At 49.8% G+C, this 17,872-nt stretch overlaps 1 protein-coding gene across 1 annotated transcript in view; it reads left to right on the forward strand.

The window, feature by feature from the left end:
* The window catches only part of gabbr2 (gamma-aminobutyric acid (GABA) B receptor, 2), a 212,247-nt gene that overhangs the window by 178,419 nt on the left and 15,956 nt on the right, over positions 1–17,872 (forward strand). The window contains exon 14 of the mRNA XM_064348313.1: positions 15,984–16,094. Within this exon, the coding sequence (XP_064204383.1) occupies positions 15,984–16,094 (111 nt within the window). The remainder of the gene's footprint in view (positions 1–15,983; positions 16,095–17,872) is intronic.

Below are 17,872 nucleotides of genomic sequence, written 5' to 3' on the forward strand. Positions count from 1 at the left end.
TTATCTGTTTGTGAAGTTTGTGCGCGCGCATACGTGTTTTTGTCTGTTTGTGCGTGTACATGTGTGTGTGTGTGTGTGTGTGATGCTTGTGTGTGTGTGTGTGTGGTGTGCGTGTGCGCACATGTGCATGTGTGTGTCTGTCTTGTGTTTGTATGTGTGCATTTGTACCATGGGGACTGGGTGCTTGCGAGTTCAAGCTCAGTCACTAGCACAGCATGTATAATGTTCAGTGCAGAGGGGAGGTGAGCGGGGTTGCATCAATGGCCAGGGCAGCAGGGTAGACATCAGAAGGACCTGCGTCTGTCCCCTGACCCCTATGGATGATTCACTCTTTGGGGCTGAAGACCAGCTTCAAAGAAATCAAAGCAACGTCTGATGTGAAAACACACAAGGTGAACACATTATTCTGCGCTGTACATGCTAACAACACTTCTTAAAATGATAATAACAAAACGGATATGTACGACGGCGATTTTAATAGCCACCATTTTATAGTTTTTTTATCGATGAAAAGTCTATTTTTTGTTACTACCAATAACATTTCCTGATAATGAAGACTTGATGACAGGTTTTGCATATTACCCCCATCTGCTGGCTGTTCAGAGAAGTGCAGGTTTCAGGAAGACGAGCAGCATCCAGCACTCCAGTTGTGACCTGTGGGGGTTTCATGTTTGTTTATTGATGCACGGTGTCACTTCAGGGCCTCGGGGCCTCCTGGAGGACCGGGGAGGTGCTGCTCCGTGTTTGTTGGCGGCCGAGAGCGACGCTCACAGAGAAAAGGTCAGATAGGACTATGAGCTTCATTTGATGACCTTGGGGGCCCTGAGTGGCCGGGCATCCACACACACACAGGTGAGGGTCTTCACCTGCCCGCTGCTGCCACCTCCCTGGCGACCCCTCGGTACCGCTGGTCTCCTGTGGCTGGAGCCCCAGTCTCCGCCCCACTCTGCGCTGTACACCTGCTACTCCCTTGACTCCCTTGGGTTTCAGCATGTAATGCATTTCAGCTTCAGACCCCAGTCAAGCCAAGTCCAGAGATAGGCTCAGATGAATGTTTTGTATGAGCTATGTTCAGCTGCAGTCCCAGGAGCTACATTCTGTATTTACCCTTCGTACCAGGCCATTGTGACAACCTCCAAGGAAAGCAGAGGTAGATTCCTGGTTATGGATGGAATGTCCGGTTTTCAAATTATTTGCACAAGTCTGGTTTGTGGTCCCGACCTAACAATATTAATGTCCGATCTCTAATACTTACTAGAATTTGACCGCTAGTTAATAATGCATTTATTCCATCTGCACGCTCCCCCACCAGGTCCACCAGCATGTGTCCATGTGGATGGTGTCCAGTGCTAAATCAGGCAACCCTAGATAGATCACAGCAACCAGCTATTCAACACAGCTCCTGAAAGTCTTGTGATGTCTGCTGATTTGCTGATATTGGTTTGGTATCAATGATAGAGCATGTTGTTTGTTCATCCTTAGCCCATATTAGCTGTTGAAGCTAGCCTCCAATTTGTGTGATTGCTTTACATGGGCAGGAAGGAGTAAACTAATTATACTAAGAGGCAGGGGTGTTCTTCTCTCCAGAACTGTAGATGGATGGAGATGTGATTTATTTCCATTTGTGTTACCGTAATGTTCCTCTTAATTCATTTGAATTAATCGCACATCAGAATGAGCTCCAACAACTGTAATCTGCGTCTACTGCAGGCTGTGATTGCATGTCGTTGGGTGGTACTAGTAGATTGAGCGTCATTGCATGCATCCATTGCACTTGGATGCTAATTCAGGGGCTGCACAAAGGCTGTTGCTACTGTGGTATTGTGAAAGGTATGAAGGGCAGCAGGCCTAGAAGCCGGTAGCCTGTGTCCTTGTTTGAGGCAGCCACCTATCTCTGTGCGTGTATGTAGCTCATTTCCATCTTCGGCACATTAAAAAGACATTCTCACCTCGGTCATTAAACAGGCCATCCTGCGCGCTGCAAAGGGCCCTGGCCGAATTCTCAGCCTCCTTCCCTCTGCACCTCAGACGACGCGCGCTGAGCTCTCTGGCGCTAACGGGCTGCTATGAATCACCCCAGAGTGCGCTACACGTTCGGCGGTGATAAAGGTGTGTTTTCTCCCCCCTTCACTCTATCATTCTTTGATGTCGCGAGATGAAAGCTGCTACCCAAATCCATTATTCTTATTCGCGGAGCGCGCCTGGGAGACGGCAGTGAGAACGCGAGCGCGACGGCGCGACCGCCGCTCTCTTACCAGCCGCCGGCAGGCTGACGGCGGGGGGACATCTCGAGGGCCAATCGGGGCCCTTCGTTTCAGGCTCCCGCCGGCTCGTCCGGGTTCCCCTGACGGAAAGACGCAGACGCGCGCGTATCGCTCACCCGGCTGTCGTATCGTTCGCGTAGCGGCGTGGAATGATTGGGCGGCCTCCCTTTGGAGCCCCGCGCTCGCCGGGGATCCGTCATTGTTACCGGGGCGTTTGCGTGAGAGACGCGGCCGGCTTCTCCGTCTGATCATCAAACATTCTCCCACCGCCGCTCCCTCAGCCATGAAATTAAGGTGGCGTGTTTTTTTTATTTTTTATTTACTCGCCAGACGCTCTCGCCTAGGGAGCTCGGCTTGTTTACACTCTGTACGTTTTTTTTATACCGTCGGCTTTTTTTCCGCAGCCTCTAGACAGGATAAATATCCAGCAGCTCAATGACACGTCGACGATGACAGACCTGGGGTTTGAACCAGCGACTATCAAGCCCGAGGTCCAGTGCTCAAACGACTACATTTCATGCTTTAAACTTCACATCTTCTAATCCGTTTAAATGCACTTTGACCACAGAAGTATCTGTAAGGAGGGGCAAATGTGAGTAGAAGTATCTCGAACAAGGGAGGTGTAAACAGAAGGATGGGATGGGATCTATCCCCTGAATCGCCACCCCCAGTGTTGCCCACAGCGAGACTCATCAGCACGACAATGGACAGTTACAAAGGGGCATGCTAACATGCTAGCGTGCGGCCTTAGCACGTTAGCATGTGGCCTCAGCACAGAAAACTCTGCCTGGGGCAGCTACTTTTTTTCACCCTTTTAGAGCGATTGAGAAAAAAAAATTAAGAATTAAGGTTTTCAGAAAAGAAAAAACTTGCCTCAAGCACCATCTTATATGACAACATCTCTGTCTGACCAAGCCAATGAGTGCTGCCATCCATTCTGAAGCTGCCGGTTCGATTATTCAATCAATAAGCTGGCAAGCAACCGTACTGCCCTCTTTTAAGCGCGATTAAGCCGCTGATGGGAGAACGTTTTTATTATATTCAACAAGGCAGTTTCGCCGCTGAAAGGGAACGTATGGTTTTATGTGGCTGGCGTGCGATATAGAGTCTGGGGCTGCAGGAAGGCACGGTCGCTTATGGCGCCTGGCGTCGGCGCGGCGACGGACCCCGCCGCCTCGCGTGAAGTTCCGAGCGCGCGGAGCGCGGAGCGCAGAGGACGGGCCGCTGGTCGGCCGCGCTCGTTAGCTTTCTTCAGATAGGAACGGAGGAGGCTGCAGGGATGAGTCAGACCCACAAATAAAAAAAAACAGGCCGTTTCGTGTCGGGGGCTGAAGAGAAACGAGCGGCTGGAAAAAGACGCGGAACGGCGCGGCTCGGTTTCTGGATCGGCCTCGAGCGGTCAAGGTGTTGAGGGTACGCCGCCAAGAATACATCGTAATTACGGGATAAAACAGGAAGCCCTCGTGATAGACCGTGCAGGTCTCAGATTAAGTGAAAGACTGAGGGACTGTGTAGCCAGCTGGTATCAAAAGATGCTTTCACACTGGGTCCCACGTTGGATTTAGGAATAAGCAGTAACAGAAGCCTCAGAGAACTTCAAATAGATTGCAAATATTTACCACCTCCTTTCTTTACTTGAACGAGTGGTTACTGCAGATCAGAAATGTGGAGGTTTTTTTAAATAGACTGAGTCTGATTTGAGGGCAGGTTGAGAGTATCCATTTTTAAACCTCCCTGCTCGGTTCGGGTCTCCCGTGTGAAAGACTGAAGGGCCGCGGCTGCCTTTCCCATCTGCATCGCGCGCAGGGTCTAATGCAATGTAGGGCACAGCCACGCGCTCACGTGTTGTGCCTCCCCTGCTCACGCCGCCCCCACACACATCCCCCCCCCCTCCCCCACCCCCACGCCGCAAGCGCCCAGCTCCAGCTCTCTGGCACCACCTTCAGGCGGTCCGCGCTACTGCGGGAAGGGAAGACACCGGCTCCTCCGCCTGGTAATCCGCCGGTTCCGGCCGCAGCAGCTGAGACCCGATAACAAACTGACTCCGGGCCATCAGGCAGCCAGTGTGCCAGTGCGCCCGCGCCCGCCCAGCGCTGCCAAGAGGGGGGCAGAGCAAACCCGACCGCGCAGACCCCGCCGGGGAGCGTGTCTTTGAGCCCACCTTGAATCCCCGTGACGGATGTCACCGCTCAGTCTCTCTGTCTCACCATCCCGTCCTCCTCCTCTGTCACTCTCTCCTGCTATGTCTCCCTATTACTCTCTTTCTGTGTCTCTTTCGCTCTCTCATTCTCACAAGTTCCCGCTCGCTTTCTCATTCTCTCTCCCGTTCCGTTTTATTATTTCGTCATATCACTCTTTTTACATTTTTTTCTTCGCTTTCTTTCTCTCTCTCTCCGATGCTGGTTTTCCATGCCTGTCTCTCTCTATCTCTCACTCTGAATTTCTCAAACTGATGCAAATGAACAAAATGACACCCAGCCAGACTTAATTGCGTACGGAAAGCATTAATATAGGATTATTGCATCAAACTCTGGGGGAGGGGAGGAAGTAATTGTCAGTCATTTGGAAAGTGAGATAGGCCCAGTTGCTGCCAGGTGGTTTTTTTTTTCCCTTTATGGCAACCAGAGCTCCCCGTTTGTTTCCAAGGAAACAAATGAGCACAGCGCTACGATTGATCTAAAAACCATTCGACAGGTTGAAAGTCTGTTGTAGGAAGTACATTTGCATATTTTTAATCAGAAGTTGTCTGATAAGGAAATGACCAAAGAACAGAAAGAAGAGGGAGGGAAGAGAGTATTTTTAGAAATGTTCTGGAGGTGAAGAATCTTGTCCTCATTGTGTCACCACAAATAGACTCCACGTTTCCAGGAAAAAGAGGACATGACATCAGCGAAGAAGACGCAAGTGACGAGAACCTCCAAATCTGGCAGCAGTGTAATTTCTATTGTTTTGTTCTTGGAACAGGCATTGCATCAAGGTCTAGTAGACATGTCCCAACAAAGTCTGTATGCGTAGGGGGTTCCAATTTGCCAGATATTTTGCCTTGCAACTTGTTTATGGAAGATCCCGGCAATATTTTTAGAGATATATATTCCAACGTGCAGTGGCATATCAGAAGGATTCAACAGACATACGTCCCCTCTTCCTTGTTTTTGTTTGCAGCTGGTTGGTGGAATAACACCGAAAGTCCTGGAAAGCATAGATGCCAACTGATAGCTCTGAGGTTTGTTCAGAACTCAACTGCAAGATCAGTTAGAAGTTAGGTGATGACAAATGAGCCTCAGGGGAAGTTTAATTGTTCTAACGCAGTCAGTCACGAGAGCGCTGAGGTATTAGAAAGCAATAATGCATATACCCTGACATCGCCACTGAATGTCTTTCAGGATTATACACGACTGCAGTTGCCCGTATCCACACCCCAGTCTTTAATGCTTTTTGATGGGATCCAAGATGGCTGGTGATTTTGATGAGATCCAAGATGGCTGGTGATCAGTGCCATCTCGCCAGTCAGGGATGCAAAGATCAAGGTCTCCCAGGCTTATTTGAATGGGATTAGACATCTTTTCCAATGGAGCCAATTCTTGCTCTCGCTCCATCTGGTGAGCGTTTGGAGCCCTTGATGGGGTTTTGGGCAGCTGGGTCTGCGTTTGCTGCAGGCGTTCATGTTTCTCCTCAGCTCATCCTGTCTCTCGTCGGCATCGTCCAACCTCCTGCTCTTTGTTTTCACGCGATTTAATGACTTTGTCTTACTTTCCATTACTTTACTTACTTTACTTACTTACTTTACATTATAATGAATTTGAGAACGTTATATTACAAGACGATTTTGTGTTGTATTTGCCCCGTGAGTGAAACCGAAAAGCGGATTTCCCTCCTGGTGACCGAGCCTGACCGCGATGGGCGATCGGTCGTGCGCTGCAGGGGAACGAGGCGCTCGTGGTGCGCACCGCGACCGCGCCTCGGAGCGCTGGGGAGCCCTCGGAATCAGCGCGTACGCTTCTGCATCATTTAACTCTGAGGTCAGTCGACGAGCCTGGCTCATGTGGCAGACTACAGGAGCAGGGGAGGAGGGGGTCACATGGTCCAGGGAGCTCACCTGAGACCGTGAGTGAGGACCAGGTGTCCCCGCACTGGAGCTCGCACTCTGTCTGCTCTCATTACCCTTCCCTCTCTCCACCCAGCAGTGCACATGAATGCATAACACGGGGACAGCGAGGTTGACAGAGTGCAGTCAGTAGACTGTAACAGCTAGCCTCTATACAACCAGAAAACCGTGTATACACACACGCAAAAGCTGACCTCATAATTACAGTCGGTAGATTTGAATTTTGGCTCCAAACAACCGGAACAGCATAGACATGTACTCACTAGACCGCATTGCTTTGGTTTGATCGTCTTAACACAAACAAGAAACATACAGGTATTGCTCGAATTTGATGCACACATTTATATCTGATGTGGTTTCTCCCCTTTTAATGGTCAGCACCAATCCAGTTATTCTGTCTCTATGCAGAGTAAGAACAGTTCAGGGTTTATGGAAACATCTCTTTGAAAACTCAGTTACAGCTGAGTCACTGCATCATCATGCTAGGCAGAGTGTTCAGTGGACTCAAGTCAACATGAGACCCTTACTACACCGCAGTGTGAGACCCCCTTACTACACCACAGTGTGACACCCTTACTACACCACAGTGAGACCCTTACTACACCACAGTGACCCCTTACTACACCACAGTGAGTCCCTTACTACACCACAGTGAGACCCCCTTACTACACCACAGTGTGAGACCCTTACTACACCACAGGGACCTTCTACACTCAGGTGAGAACCCCTTACTACACCACAGTGAGACCCCTTACTACACCACAGTGAGTTACCACAACCCTTACTACACCACACGTGAGAAACCCGATCCTTACTACCCACAGTGAGACCACTCACAGTGTGAGACCCTTACTACCCCACAGTGAGTCCCTTACTACCCCACAGTGAGACCCTTACTACACCACAATGTGAGACATTACATTACATTACATTACAGGCATTTAGCAGATGCTCTTATCCAGAGCGACTTACACAACTTTTACATAGCATTTTTACATTGTATCCATTTATACAGCTGGATTTATACTGAAGCAATTTCGGTTAAGTACCTTGCTCAAGGGTACAACGGCAGTGTCCTTACCCGGGAATCGAACCTGCGACCTTTCGGTTACAAGCCCAGTTCCTTACCCACTGTGCTACACTCCGTCCATTAACTGTGACTTTGTGCTCTAACTTCAGGAGGCGTATTGGACTGGTCGTCTCTGTAGAGCAGCTCCTGGTTTTGCCGTCAGCCGGTTCTGACGTGACTCGGGCGCCTCGTCGCCCTGCGACACGCCTCCCTCGCTCGTCTGTAAAGATCCGAAAATAGCCGCGGTTTCCCGGGAGGCGGTTCGCGGCTCCGCGCCGGGCCTGCGCTAACGCCGTTTCGTCGGCTTCCCCCTCCCCGGGCCCGCGCGTCGCGGTGCGCCGAGCCGCGACTTGCCTCGTACGGCCTCCAGAGACGTCACAGCTATCGCGGATTTGGCTTCCGCGTGCAGCAAAGCACGAGTCACAAGAACAGAACACGAGCGCGGGAGTGCGGAGGAAAACGAGAGCTCTGCATTAGCGGTTTTTGTGAGGCGTTGTCACTTTTTGATGTTTTGGCGGCTTACTGGAGCGTAGAGTATGAAAACGAGTACCACGCCCGCTCTGTGTCTTTCAAAATGGAGCTCCGTGACAGCGTTAGCACACAGGAGAGTGCGGTAGACTCAGACTCGTTCAAGAGTTAAATTTAAATCAGCGGCTGAACTCCCTCTACTCTCAATTAAATGCAAGTGTTATTTTTTCAGTAGTATCACTGATCACTGAACTTGGTAATCTGTGGGTGAAGCTGCATTGTATTTAACAGGGAGCCAAAGTTGAAGATAAATGTTGACTAGATCAACGTGGAAGCTGGACATTTGAGTAAATATTGAGTAAACGTTTTTGATTTCTTTTTTATTTTTAACTTTTGTGATGCTAAAGTGACTTTTTGTTTTTATTATGCTGGAGTCTGTTGACCTCGGGCAAATGTATGACACGTAACAGCTTTGACAAATCCTGCTTCAGCTCGATCAATGGCTCAGTGACGGGGGGACAGGAGCGACAAGTACCAGCCTTTTCTCTCTCTTTTTCTCTTCTCATTCTCTCTCTCCATCTGTAGCCCAGCACCACCATCTCTCTTTCTCAAGAGCCTCTGACAGCTAATAGTGCTGCCTTCACCTTATCATTTGATTAATTATAAATCATTTGAAATGTTAGCGTTGCTTATTTTGTTGGGGCGTCATGCTCAGAGTCTTCCGGCTTACACGCCCTCCTGGCCCCCCCGGGGGTTTATATTAATGCACCTGTCAGTGTCCATTTTTTAGATTGGGCGGGAGCAGCAGCAGTCATCATCAAAGCTGCAGTGCCCTGGTGTGACGGAGTGCACCCTCTGTCCATTCTTCATGGTGTAAAGCACCCCTGTGTTTGAGGAAGGAGGAAGACTCTCCCAACGGCTCGCTGTATCTCGCGCTGGAAGTCAGGCGAGAGTCCTCAGCCAAGCTGGACCGCGACACTCTTCTTTTTGGCTATATAACACTCTGGTTTACACCCAGTTCCAACCTTCCTTGCTGGATAGATGACTGGTCATCCATCTTTAGCTGCGGCCATGCAACTGTGCTCTGTTTTAAAGGGCACCTGGGTGCCCCCTGAAAAGCGAATGACTGGTTGGACGCCCCGAGCATGCGTAATGTAATTCTGCCACGTATACAGTCACATTGACGCTGAGCCGCCTTGCAGTGCTGCAGCAAGCCTGGGAGAGCGGGTACGGAGCGAAGAGCGCTTCAGAGCGGGCATAAGCACCCCCGCCAGATGGGCTCTTTCATTAAACCGGCGTATGACGGCGCCTCAAACCGAAGGAAGAAAAAACGATAAAAAAAATCGCCGGGGCTCCAATAACAAAGGCGTTTTCACCTGATGCGTATCGAGGGACGCCATTCGCGTGTTTAGATTGGGCACGACATGAAGGGTCAGACGCTAGGCTTAATGACGCGTTCAGCGGCGATAAATCCGCCGACGTCGTTTACGGCGGGAGACCCGGGGAACTCGGGAGCGCGGCGTTCGGAGTCGAGCCGAGAGCCGTCGCGGCTCTCGGCCCCCCGTTCTGCGGCCTCTGAGCGCCCCGCGTCCCCTCGCCTCGCCCGCTCATGTCCGCGCCGCCTGGCCATATCTCCGGTCTGCCTTGACCTCCCGCGTGACGGAAGGAGCTTCCAGCAGACGTCGGGACGGCAGACGCTGTGCCTTTGCTTCCGTGCCCTTGGGCGTCTTTCATAAGCGCTTCTCAGATTCTCTCACATCACTGCTCATCACTTTAACACTTCAGATGTTTACGAGGTACTTGAATATGATTGAAATGGGAGTTTATTAGAATAACACGATAGCTTGTGTGAGTTGAGCTTTTCTTGTCGCGCTGGTACCGGTTCAAATAAGACAGTGCCACAGCAACACCGTTTGAAGCAGCGCTACTCCAATGAGAAAAGCAGTGGGATTGTGTGCACTTATCGGGCTTGCTTTTTAAGTTGCGCTGCATAAAAGGTCTGCTAATTGAATGTAATGTAATCTAACATAGTCGTCTGGCCCCCGTGACTCCCTGCAATGGGACAGGGAGGAGGAAATGCAGTAGGTTACCAAGGTTACGGCTCTGCATCTGAATTTATCGCAAAAACCAGCTTGACCACAGTCTGTTCCCGCAAATGGGCCCTGCTCAGGGTGCCGGTGTTTTTTTTGTGCCCCGTTAATCTGCGTGTGTGTTCCACAAGGCGGGTGCCATCTGCGAGCTTTGGGCACGTCGAAAGATAAACAGGCGCCATCTGATTTTAATTTGACTTGAAATACGGGGTCGCGAGGGCACGCGGCGAAGGGCAGGGAGGCACTTTCGGCGTATTGGCTGTCATTTCTGAGGGAAGGTGAATGCCGACGGACGGCCCGCGGCGTGCGGGCGCGAAAAGGGACCGCCCCGAGCGACGGTAACCATGGGAACGCATTCCCCGGAATGATGAAGCGATTACGCTGCGATTTACGTTCATTAAAGGTAGCTCAAATGCGAATGTTTTTTTTTTTTTGTTTTTTTTTAAAACCCGACGGAGGCCTCTGCGCTCTACGCGCTCAGCCACCTGCGTCGGTCGGTTCAGGATTCCACGCCGGGCGTTTTCGGCGAATCAGACGGGAGATTAGCCACGACCCTGCCCCCGGCGGTGCGTCTCTCAGCCGCCACGCCCCCCCCCCCTTTTCTCCGAACGCGGCGCGGAGCGGAATCCCTCAGCCGTGAACACGGCGGAGTTAATCGCGGTCGATGTTGAAATGGCTCGGATAAGTGCCCCCCCCCATCTCTCCTCTCCCCCCCCCTCCCCCCGCTCTGGTGCCCCCCCAGGGCTCCACTCAGAGTTTCCCCGCTCCACATGTAGGTCACGCTGAACCCAGGGCCGGCTCCGTCTACACGTGGCAAACGCCGCAATCACAGCCACAACCTGAACCTTTCCTTCATCTTCTTTCACCGTTTATTTTATTTTTTTAGCAGTATCGGGCGCACCAGCAGGGTTCGCAGCCCCAGATATTCGTGGAGGCACTATCGCGACACCCTCTGTGAGGAGGAAGTCCTTCACGCTGTGGCTGATTGGATCATTATGCACACACAAAAGCGTCACGCTGTAAAGGGCTGAGCTGGCCTGAATCACGGAGGAGGCCTTTCTGTGAATGACCACGGTGGCCCAACACTCACAGCGCAGCAGAGCGTTAGGTCCGAAGGCCTAGCCTGCGTGGAAACATGTGCATTTTGTAATGGCTGTGCTGTAAAGTACGTCTGAATCCCAGGATGTGGAACAAAAGGCGGGGTGTTAGCGCTATGCTAATCCGGAAAGACGTTCCATACGCCAAGCCCGTTGGCATCGAGGTGCTTTGACTACATTTCACATGAGCACCATTTCTAACTGATGACTTCTTAGCTATAGGAATGGGCAGTAAAATTTCCAAAGATTTATTTGTGGGTTTTCTCTCCCTTATTCAAAATACGCCCAAAGGAATCCGATGGCCGCGAGCCACCTGTTAGCGATAACAATGTCCCCATCTTTCCTGCGCCTTAAAAAAATGACAACGTGAGAGGACAGCATGAAAAATGTGGATCCTCCCGGAGTGGAGCGGTAACGCGGGGAGCGGGGGGGGTGATGGAGGGCCTCTGTCAGGGGGCTGATGGCTCATTCCCGCGCCTTACCCGTCCTCCGCGTTCCCCTGTGGGCCGGCCATGCGTGACAGTGAACGAGCGCTCCATTTTCTACCCCCCCCCCCCCTCACCCGGGCCATTCCCCCGAGCCACGCCTCCCTCCCGGTCCCGCCTCCCCTCCCCAAACCTGTTCCGCTCCGTCAGCTTACCCAGCCGTCCCCACCGTCTCTCTGCGGAACCCCGTGAGCCACGAGACCCTCCTTTTCCCGCGATGAACAATCGCATTAGCAGGCTAATGTGCTGAAAAATGACGGGAGGCCTGTGCTTTGTTAGCCCGGCCCGGAGACGGTTGCTAGGCAATAGCCGACCACTTTCCAAGAAGGAGAAACAAAAAAAGCCCTGCCTGCCAAATACGAAGGGGGTAGCTGCCCGGCGACCTACATTTTAAACACCAAACGTGCACGTGTCTTTTTTCCTTCCTACCCTTGTTCATCGTTTTTAAGAAGATGGATGTATAGGCCACTGACGGCAACATATTGATGAAGTGAACACGCGTCTCTGCACTTGCTGGCTGGTGTTGGCTTTATTCCTCTTGGTGTGGAATGATGACTGATTGTTCTGAACTGAGAAAGTGAAAAAAAATGTATGGCGCTCAAGCAATGCAGCTTTCCAGTATTCGTGTTTGGAGTTTAATGCAGTCCTCAGACATGAAGGATTTCTAGGGAGAGAAACTGAATTCGATCGCTTCTCTGTTCACACTCTTTCTTGCCGTGCAGTTTTCTTGGTTTCTGTAAAAGCGGGGCTCCCCTTGTTTATTGTCCAGGTTGACTGCAGTGCCTACAAAATCAGCTTCTGAATCTCTGTTGACGTGATAGATTCAATTTGCACCTGAAAGTGAGAATAACCTTGATGAGACAGATGCCGCAAAAAGCGAGATCAGACAGGATGTGTGTGTACGAGATGCATAAATATTTTACTTTGACGGTGCAGTTAATTGTCCAATGCTTAGAAGAGATTTCCCAGAGGTGTCTTGTTGCGTTTGCTTTTTTTCAGTCAATATCTGTTAGAGTTTTACTTTTACGTATCTGTTGCAGCGTCTGATGTTACATATTCCCACAAGGTTCACTGTATGGTGTTCTTCAGGGCTTCAGTGGTTCACGAGGCCATCGCAAACACAACGTCAGCAGCGTTCCCAGACCACCCGTGGTCCCAGCTCTCAACACGCGCGCATCGAGGTTCTGACGGACGCGTGGACCCAATCGGAGTCCCTTTTCCTCAGCGGGCAGGTCACGTCGCGTGTGGCGGGAGATAACGTCACGCCCCAGCGGGAGACCCCGCGACGCGGCGAGGCCCCACCTCCCGCTAACGCGCGGGTCGTCCCGACGATTCGCTTCGCGCTGCCGTGACGAAGCGATGCCGCCGACCTTTTCATCCCTCCCGCGACCCCCCCCGCCGTCGTCGAGCGCGACGGCCGTCTCATTAACGCGGGGAAGGTCGACGACGTCGGTTTCTCTCGCGGAGCGCGGAGAGGGGAGGGGAGGGTGTCGGCGAGGGGGAGGGGGGCGGAGGGGCTAGCCCATTAGCGGGCTTTCATTGCCGCGCTGTTTAAGCGGCGCTCGATTGAGTGGAGCTCTGTATGTGGGATGTTTAAGATAAAGTGCTCCGTACCCAAGGGCCCGCAGGCAAGGATTAAATGGACTGTGGTAGTGAGTCTCTCCTTGTTGCTTTGACTCTTTAACGTTTCGTAATCCGGCAACGGTCGCCCATTCCTGCTTTTATTTGCGTGCTTGTTGTTGTTCGGTCTGCGTGTGTCAGAATGTCTGTGGACACGTGCCTGTAGATGTCCCAATTTGCTTTGTCTGGCGCCAGATTTACATGTTTGGTAAAAAAAAAAAAAAAAAGCATTTCATTTTTACAAAATATTTCCTGTGCGTGTGCAGGGCCCAATGCTCCACGCACAGTGTCAGCATCCATCTTGGAAACGGGGATGACGCTTGCCGAGCCGCATTCTAAAACGAGCCGCATTCGCGAGCTCGGCGCCAGCGGTCCGGTTAGCGCTCCGGGAGCTAGCGCCGCCCCCCGGGCTCCCGGAGGCGTACGCGAGCGCCAGATCTGCGGCCGCCCCGAGCGCGGCTGCCAGCCCGTCCTGGCGCCGGGAGCCGCGCCCGCGCCGCAGACGGATTGGCGAGGGACGGGCCCTCCGGCCAGCCGTCAAAGTTTAACGAGGCGCCCGGCGGGTTTACCCTGGGAAAGTGGGTCGGCAGGAACCGGACTGCCAAGTGGCTTCCGTTTGAAACAGATCCATGAAGCAGCCCTGCTCGGTTTCGCTCTCCAACAAATTCCATTTGAAGACCTTTGATTTCAGCCTCGTATCTGGATACAGCAATAGCACCGCGCTGTCGGTACACGGCTAACTTTGGATATAAAGGTTGACAGCAAAATGCGCAATGTAAAATCCGCTCTAATAGAGTGCACATGGTCCGTATTGGACTCGTATAAACTCTATTACGGTTGATTTCGCTCTAAGTGGTTTGCTGTGTTGGCTGTGTCCATGAAGCTGTCACTTAAGTCACCCCTGGCATTGAAGTATAACAGGAAGGGGGTCTATAGCAGGCTATTTATAAGACCTTGTTATTTGTCAGCCAAGGCTGTGGCATCATTAGCAACATTGTTGGGATGAATCCCATTTAGGGCGGTTTAAGCAATTAGCCGCTCATGAGGCTGAGCACTGGAATTCTTCCACTGGAGGCTAATGAGTCACAGTGACAGAGATTTAAGACCCGGCGGTCAAATGTTACTGGCTGCCCCACCCTACAGGCCGACAGGGGAACTGCATTCCTCCGGTTATCTCGGTCCATGCGCGGTGCAAGCGCAGATAGGTTGCAAATGATCTTCATGCAGCATGACAGGCGCAGTACCATCCCAGTGAACAACAGTGAACACAAATGTGCCCCGACCAGAACTCAAAGGACAAGGCTGCACATTAGCAATGAATAAAACATTTTTGGAGTGTAGGGAGCTAAAGGGTTCCGGTACCTTTTTGCCAGCGGTCTGGGAAAGACAGGGCCATAGGGCACTCGCCGAATGCGAGCTCCTCGGCCCAAACCGCGCTGCAGACCGGAACATTCTCCCCAGCCGGCTTGCACCAGTGTCCTTTTAAATCATCGTTTCAATCATCCTCTTGTAAAATCTGACCTGCATATTAACAACTCTTCTGTAATTTACCCCTGCGTAAGTACTGATTTGAGAGCACCGGTGCATAGTATGCTCTGCAGCATTACACATTTGTTTGATAGCAGTGGGCTCATCCTACATTCGGATGAGCTGGGCCCACTGCTGCTGAAAATGACTCTGACCAAACCCAAAGGGGACAGACTGTTCTCTCTTCTCTGTTTGGTGAAATAAACAGTTTTTCGGTAGATCTTCAAACAATGCTTGTAAATAGCATTATTTTGTTTTACTGTCATTTGACTCGTAAATTATGGGGGGAAAAAAGCATGTTACCTACTGAGGAGTGACTACTGGGTTTCTCAGCCTTGGCCCATGAAGGGAGATATTTGTGTGCCTTTATAAATGACTGTGACATTACACACATGCCAGTCTAAGGCTGGGTCATATTCTAGGCGGGTTTTTGCAACATTTTATGAATGTCACGTCCCTTAAATAAATCCAGTACACTCTTTGAATAATTAATTCAGTCTGCACCAGTTCTGTAGTACTGTTTGGGCTGTAGGATATATAATATCTACTGGCTTTCAGGTGTGTGCATTTGAAGTGTGTCACAGATTTTTCAGGCAGAGGAAATTCAGACTGAATAAACTAGGGATTTCTATATGAACGAGAGCTAATACTCTACATTTGCTGTCTTATTTACAAAGATGGCCAGATAAGTAAAGAAGAAGGAGTACATTGATAAGTATAATAAGTAACCCAAGTTACAAATGTGATGGTAGAATGATGTCCTTACAGGGAACTCTGTAAATGATGCTTCCATGATCCAAGTTGGGGAGAACAGTAATCTGTAATTGTGTATTTTGGTGGAGTGGGTAAATCTTTGTTGTGAAACAAAGAGCCAAGCCAAGCTCTAATTATGGCTTGAAGGTTTTTGATGATAATAATTAGTGAATCCAAATTCGAGAGAAAAATATACAAAAAATGGATCTTTAAGGAAAAAAAAATAAAAAAGGGCCATGTGGAAGAGGGGGGGTTGAGCCAATAAGTTATTACTGTATGTGAAGGTGCAGCATAACAGCACTGCAAGGTTCATTGCTGAAGGAATATTTTGTTATAAAGCACTTCCTTCAGGCTAAGACTAAAGCTTCAGTAAAAACTGGTGTCAGAACAGCTCCTAAGTTCTGCCCTTTAAGTCCTGACAGGATCTCCCCAGCCGGACCAGGAAGGATGGCAGAGTGCAGTCTCACTAGTGATGTATGATCTTTCCTCTCTGTGTCTCCCGCAGGCAGATCCGCAAGGACGGGACATCGCCATACGCCCCTTCCTGGAGCACTGCGAGAACACGCACATGACCATTTGGCTGGGCATCGTCTATGCCTACAAAGGGCTTCTCATGGTGAGCACGAGCGAAGGCCCGGTGGCCATCTGCTCCGCCGAGTGCACACGTTGGTTTCATTTAATACCGCGCTTGGTCGTGCGGAGAGCGGGAACACCGAGTTACAAAATGTACAAAATGGCCTCTCCTTTTGCCAAGATTAAGATAAATGCGTATAACGTATTTGATTTTTGAATATTGTAATCGCTGTTGCTTCATGACATTCTTTAAACCATTGTCCTGGGTACAAACTAAAGAATTCCATTGGTTTTGTAAAAGACTTCTTCTTAAATGGTGCTTGCTATCAGAAAGTAAAACAGAAAGAAAAAAATTCAGACCTCTCTAGTGGCTTCCTCGAAATATCTACTCTAGTAACAGCGGTTATGACGTCCCGGAAAAATATGCCGCGTGACATGTTTGGCTTTTTCCAGTACCTCTGAAACGTGCTCTTCCCTGGGCAATATGGTAGCGGTGATACAGCTACATAGCTGCCACTTCCCGTGTCCCCCATAGTTGAGGATCTGCGTCATAATTCGCCGGTGACCTACATAGCCCCTCCCATCGGAACTCCCGCTTTAAAACGCGAAGGCCGCTCCCTTTTCAGAAGCTTCCAGGGGTTCACTTGGGTCCCGTCATCAGCTTCCCCTCCCGCTTGTGACACCTCCGTCCACCTCGCCCAGTTCTTCTCCCGCAACTCCCGTCGAAATGTGACATCGCTAAAACTTTCTCTGTCTCCCTCGGCTGGCTCCTTTTGAATACCTTAACTTAACTAACCGGGGCTGGTGAATAATTCAGGGCTGGAGTCTGGTTATAGCCCAGAGATTTGCCTGAGTGGAAAATAACCTGGAACACGTACATCTGGAAGCGACGCTCTCTGGAACATTCCGCACGAGTGCGCTGACTCATTTTCCCAGGGCTCTCTGGTGCGCCCGCTCATTGGTGCATTAATGCAGGCCAGTTCTCTCACATTCAGCATGTGTCATTTAAAATGTTTCCCCATGTCATTAACAAGTTTTGTCGCTAACACACACACACTTCATAATTATTTATCACACTAAGTAATCCGTATTCCTGCATTATCCTGTCATTCATGTTCCAGTGTATGTCATATCATATGAAACTCTTTGACATGAATTATGCAAGCACATTTGCCCTTGCTCTTATAAAATTTGAAAATCGGTGTACCAATACCAAAGTATGTAAACAAAAAATCAGTAGAGTACCAACAAACATTTGTGAAAGCCAAGGCCATAAGTCTGTATTTTATCCTATATGTAATAATATTTTAATTATATTTCTATAAAATTTACAACAGTGGGAGCTGCTATACTAAAGATACTCTGTACTGTATATTGATGAATTGAAAATGTGCATTAAAGCATGTGAATTTTTTTATGATAATTCTTTTTTGTAAATAACCTTTTGTTAAGAACTTATTAAGCTCTGCCCTGCCCTCCACAATTAATTTTAGGGTTGATTTCAAATTCTCAATTGGTGTCATCTCCAAAAAAAGCAACTCCAGGCATGTGGGTACAAAATAATGCAATTAAAAATGATTCCATAAACTTCCACAAAGTAACATTAAAAAAAAAACAATTCTGGAACATTTAAGACCCAACACATTTAAAGGACTCTGATCACCAGTTCGATCAACAAATATTTCCATTTTAAAACAGGGATTAAAATAGGCTACCAACACTGTCTATATACAGTGCAGTCTGTATGTAGTTTTCCTCCAGGAAATTGGATTTGAAATGAAATGATGCAAATGTATGTAAAGTGCAGACTGGTTTTCTTCT

Source organism: Anguilla rostrata, chromosome 8 (assembly GCF_018555375.3).
Source record: "Anguilla rostrata isolate EN2019 chromosome 8, ASM1855537v3, whole genome shotgun sequence".
In the NCBI taxonomy this organism is placed as follows: domain Eukaryota; kingdom Metazoa; phylum Chordata; class Actinopteri; order Anguilliformes; family Anguillidae; genus Anguilla; species Anguilla rostrata.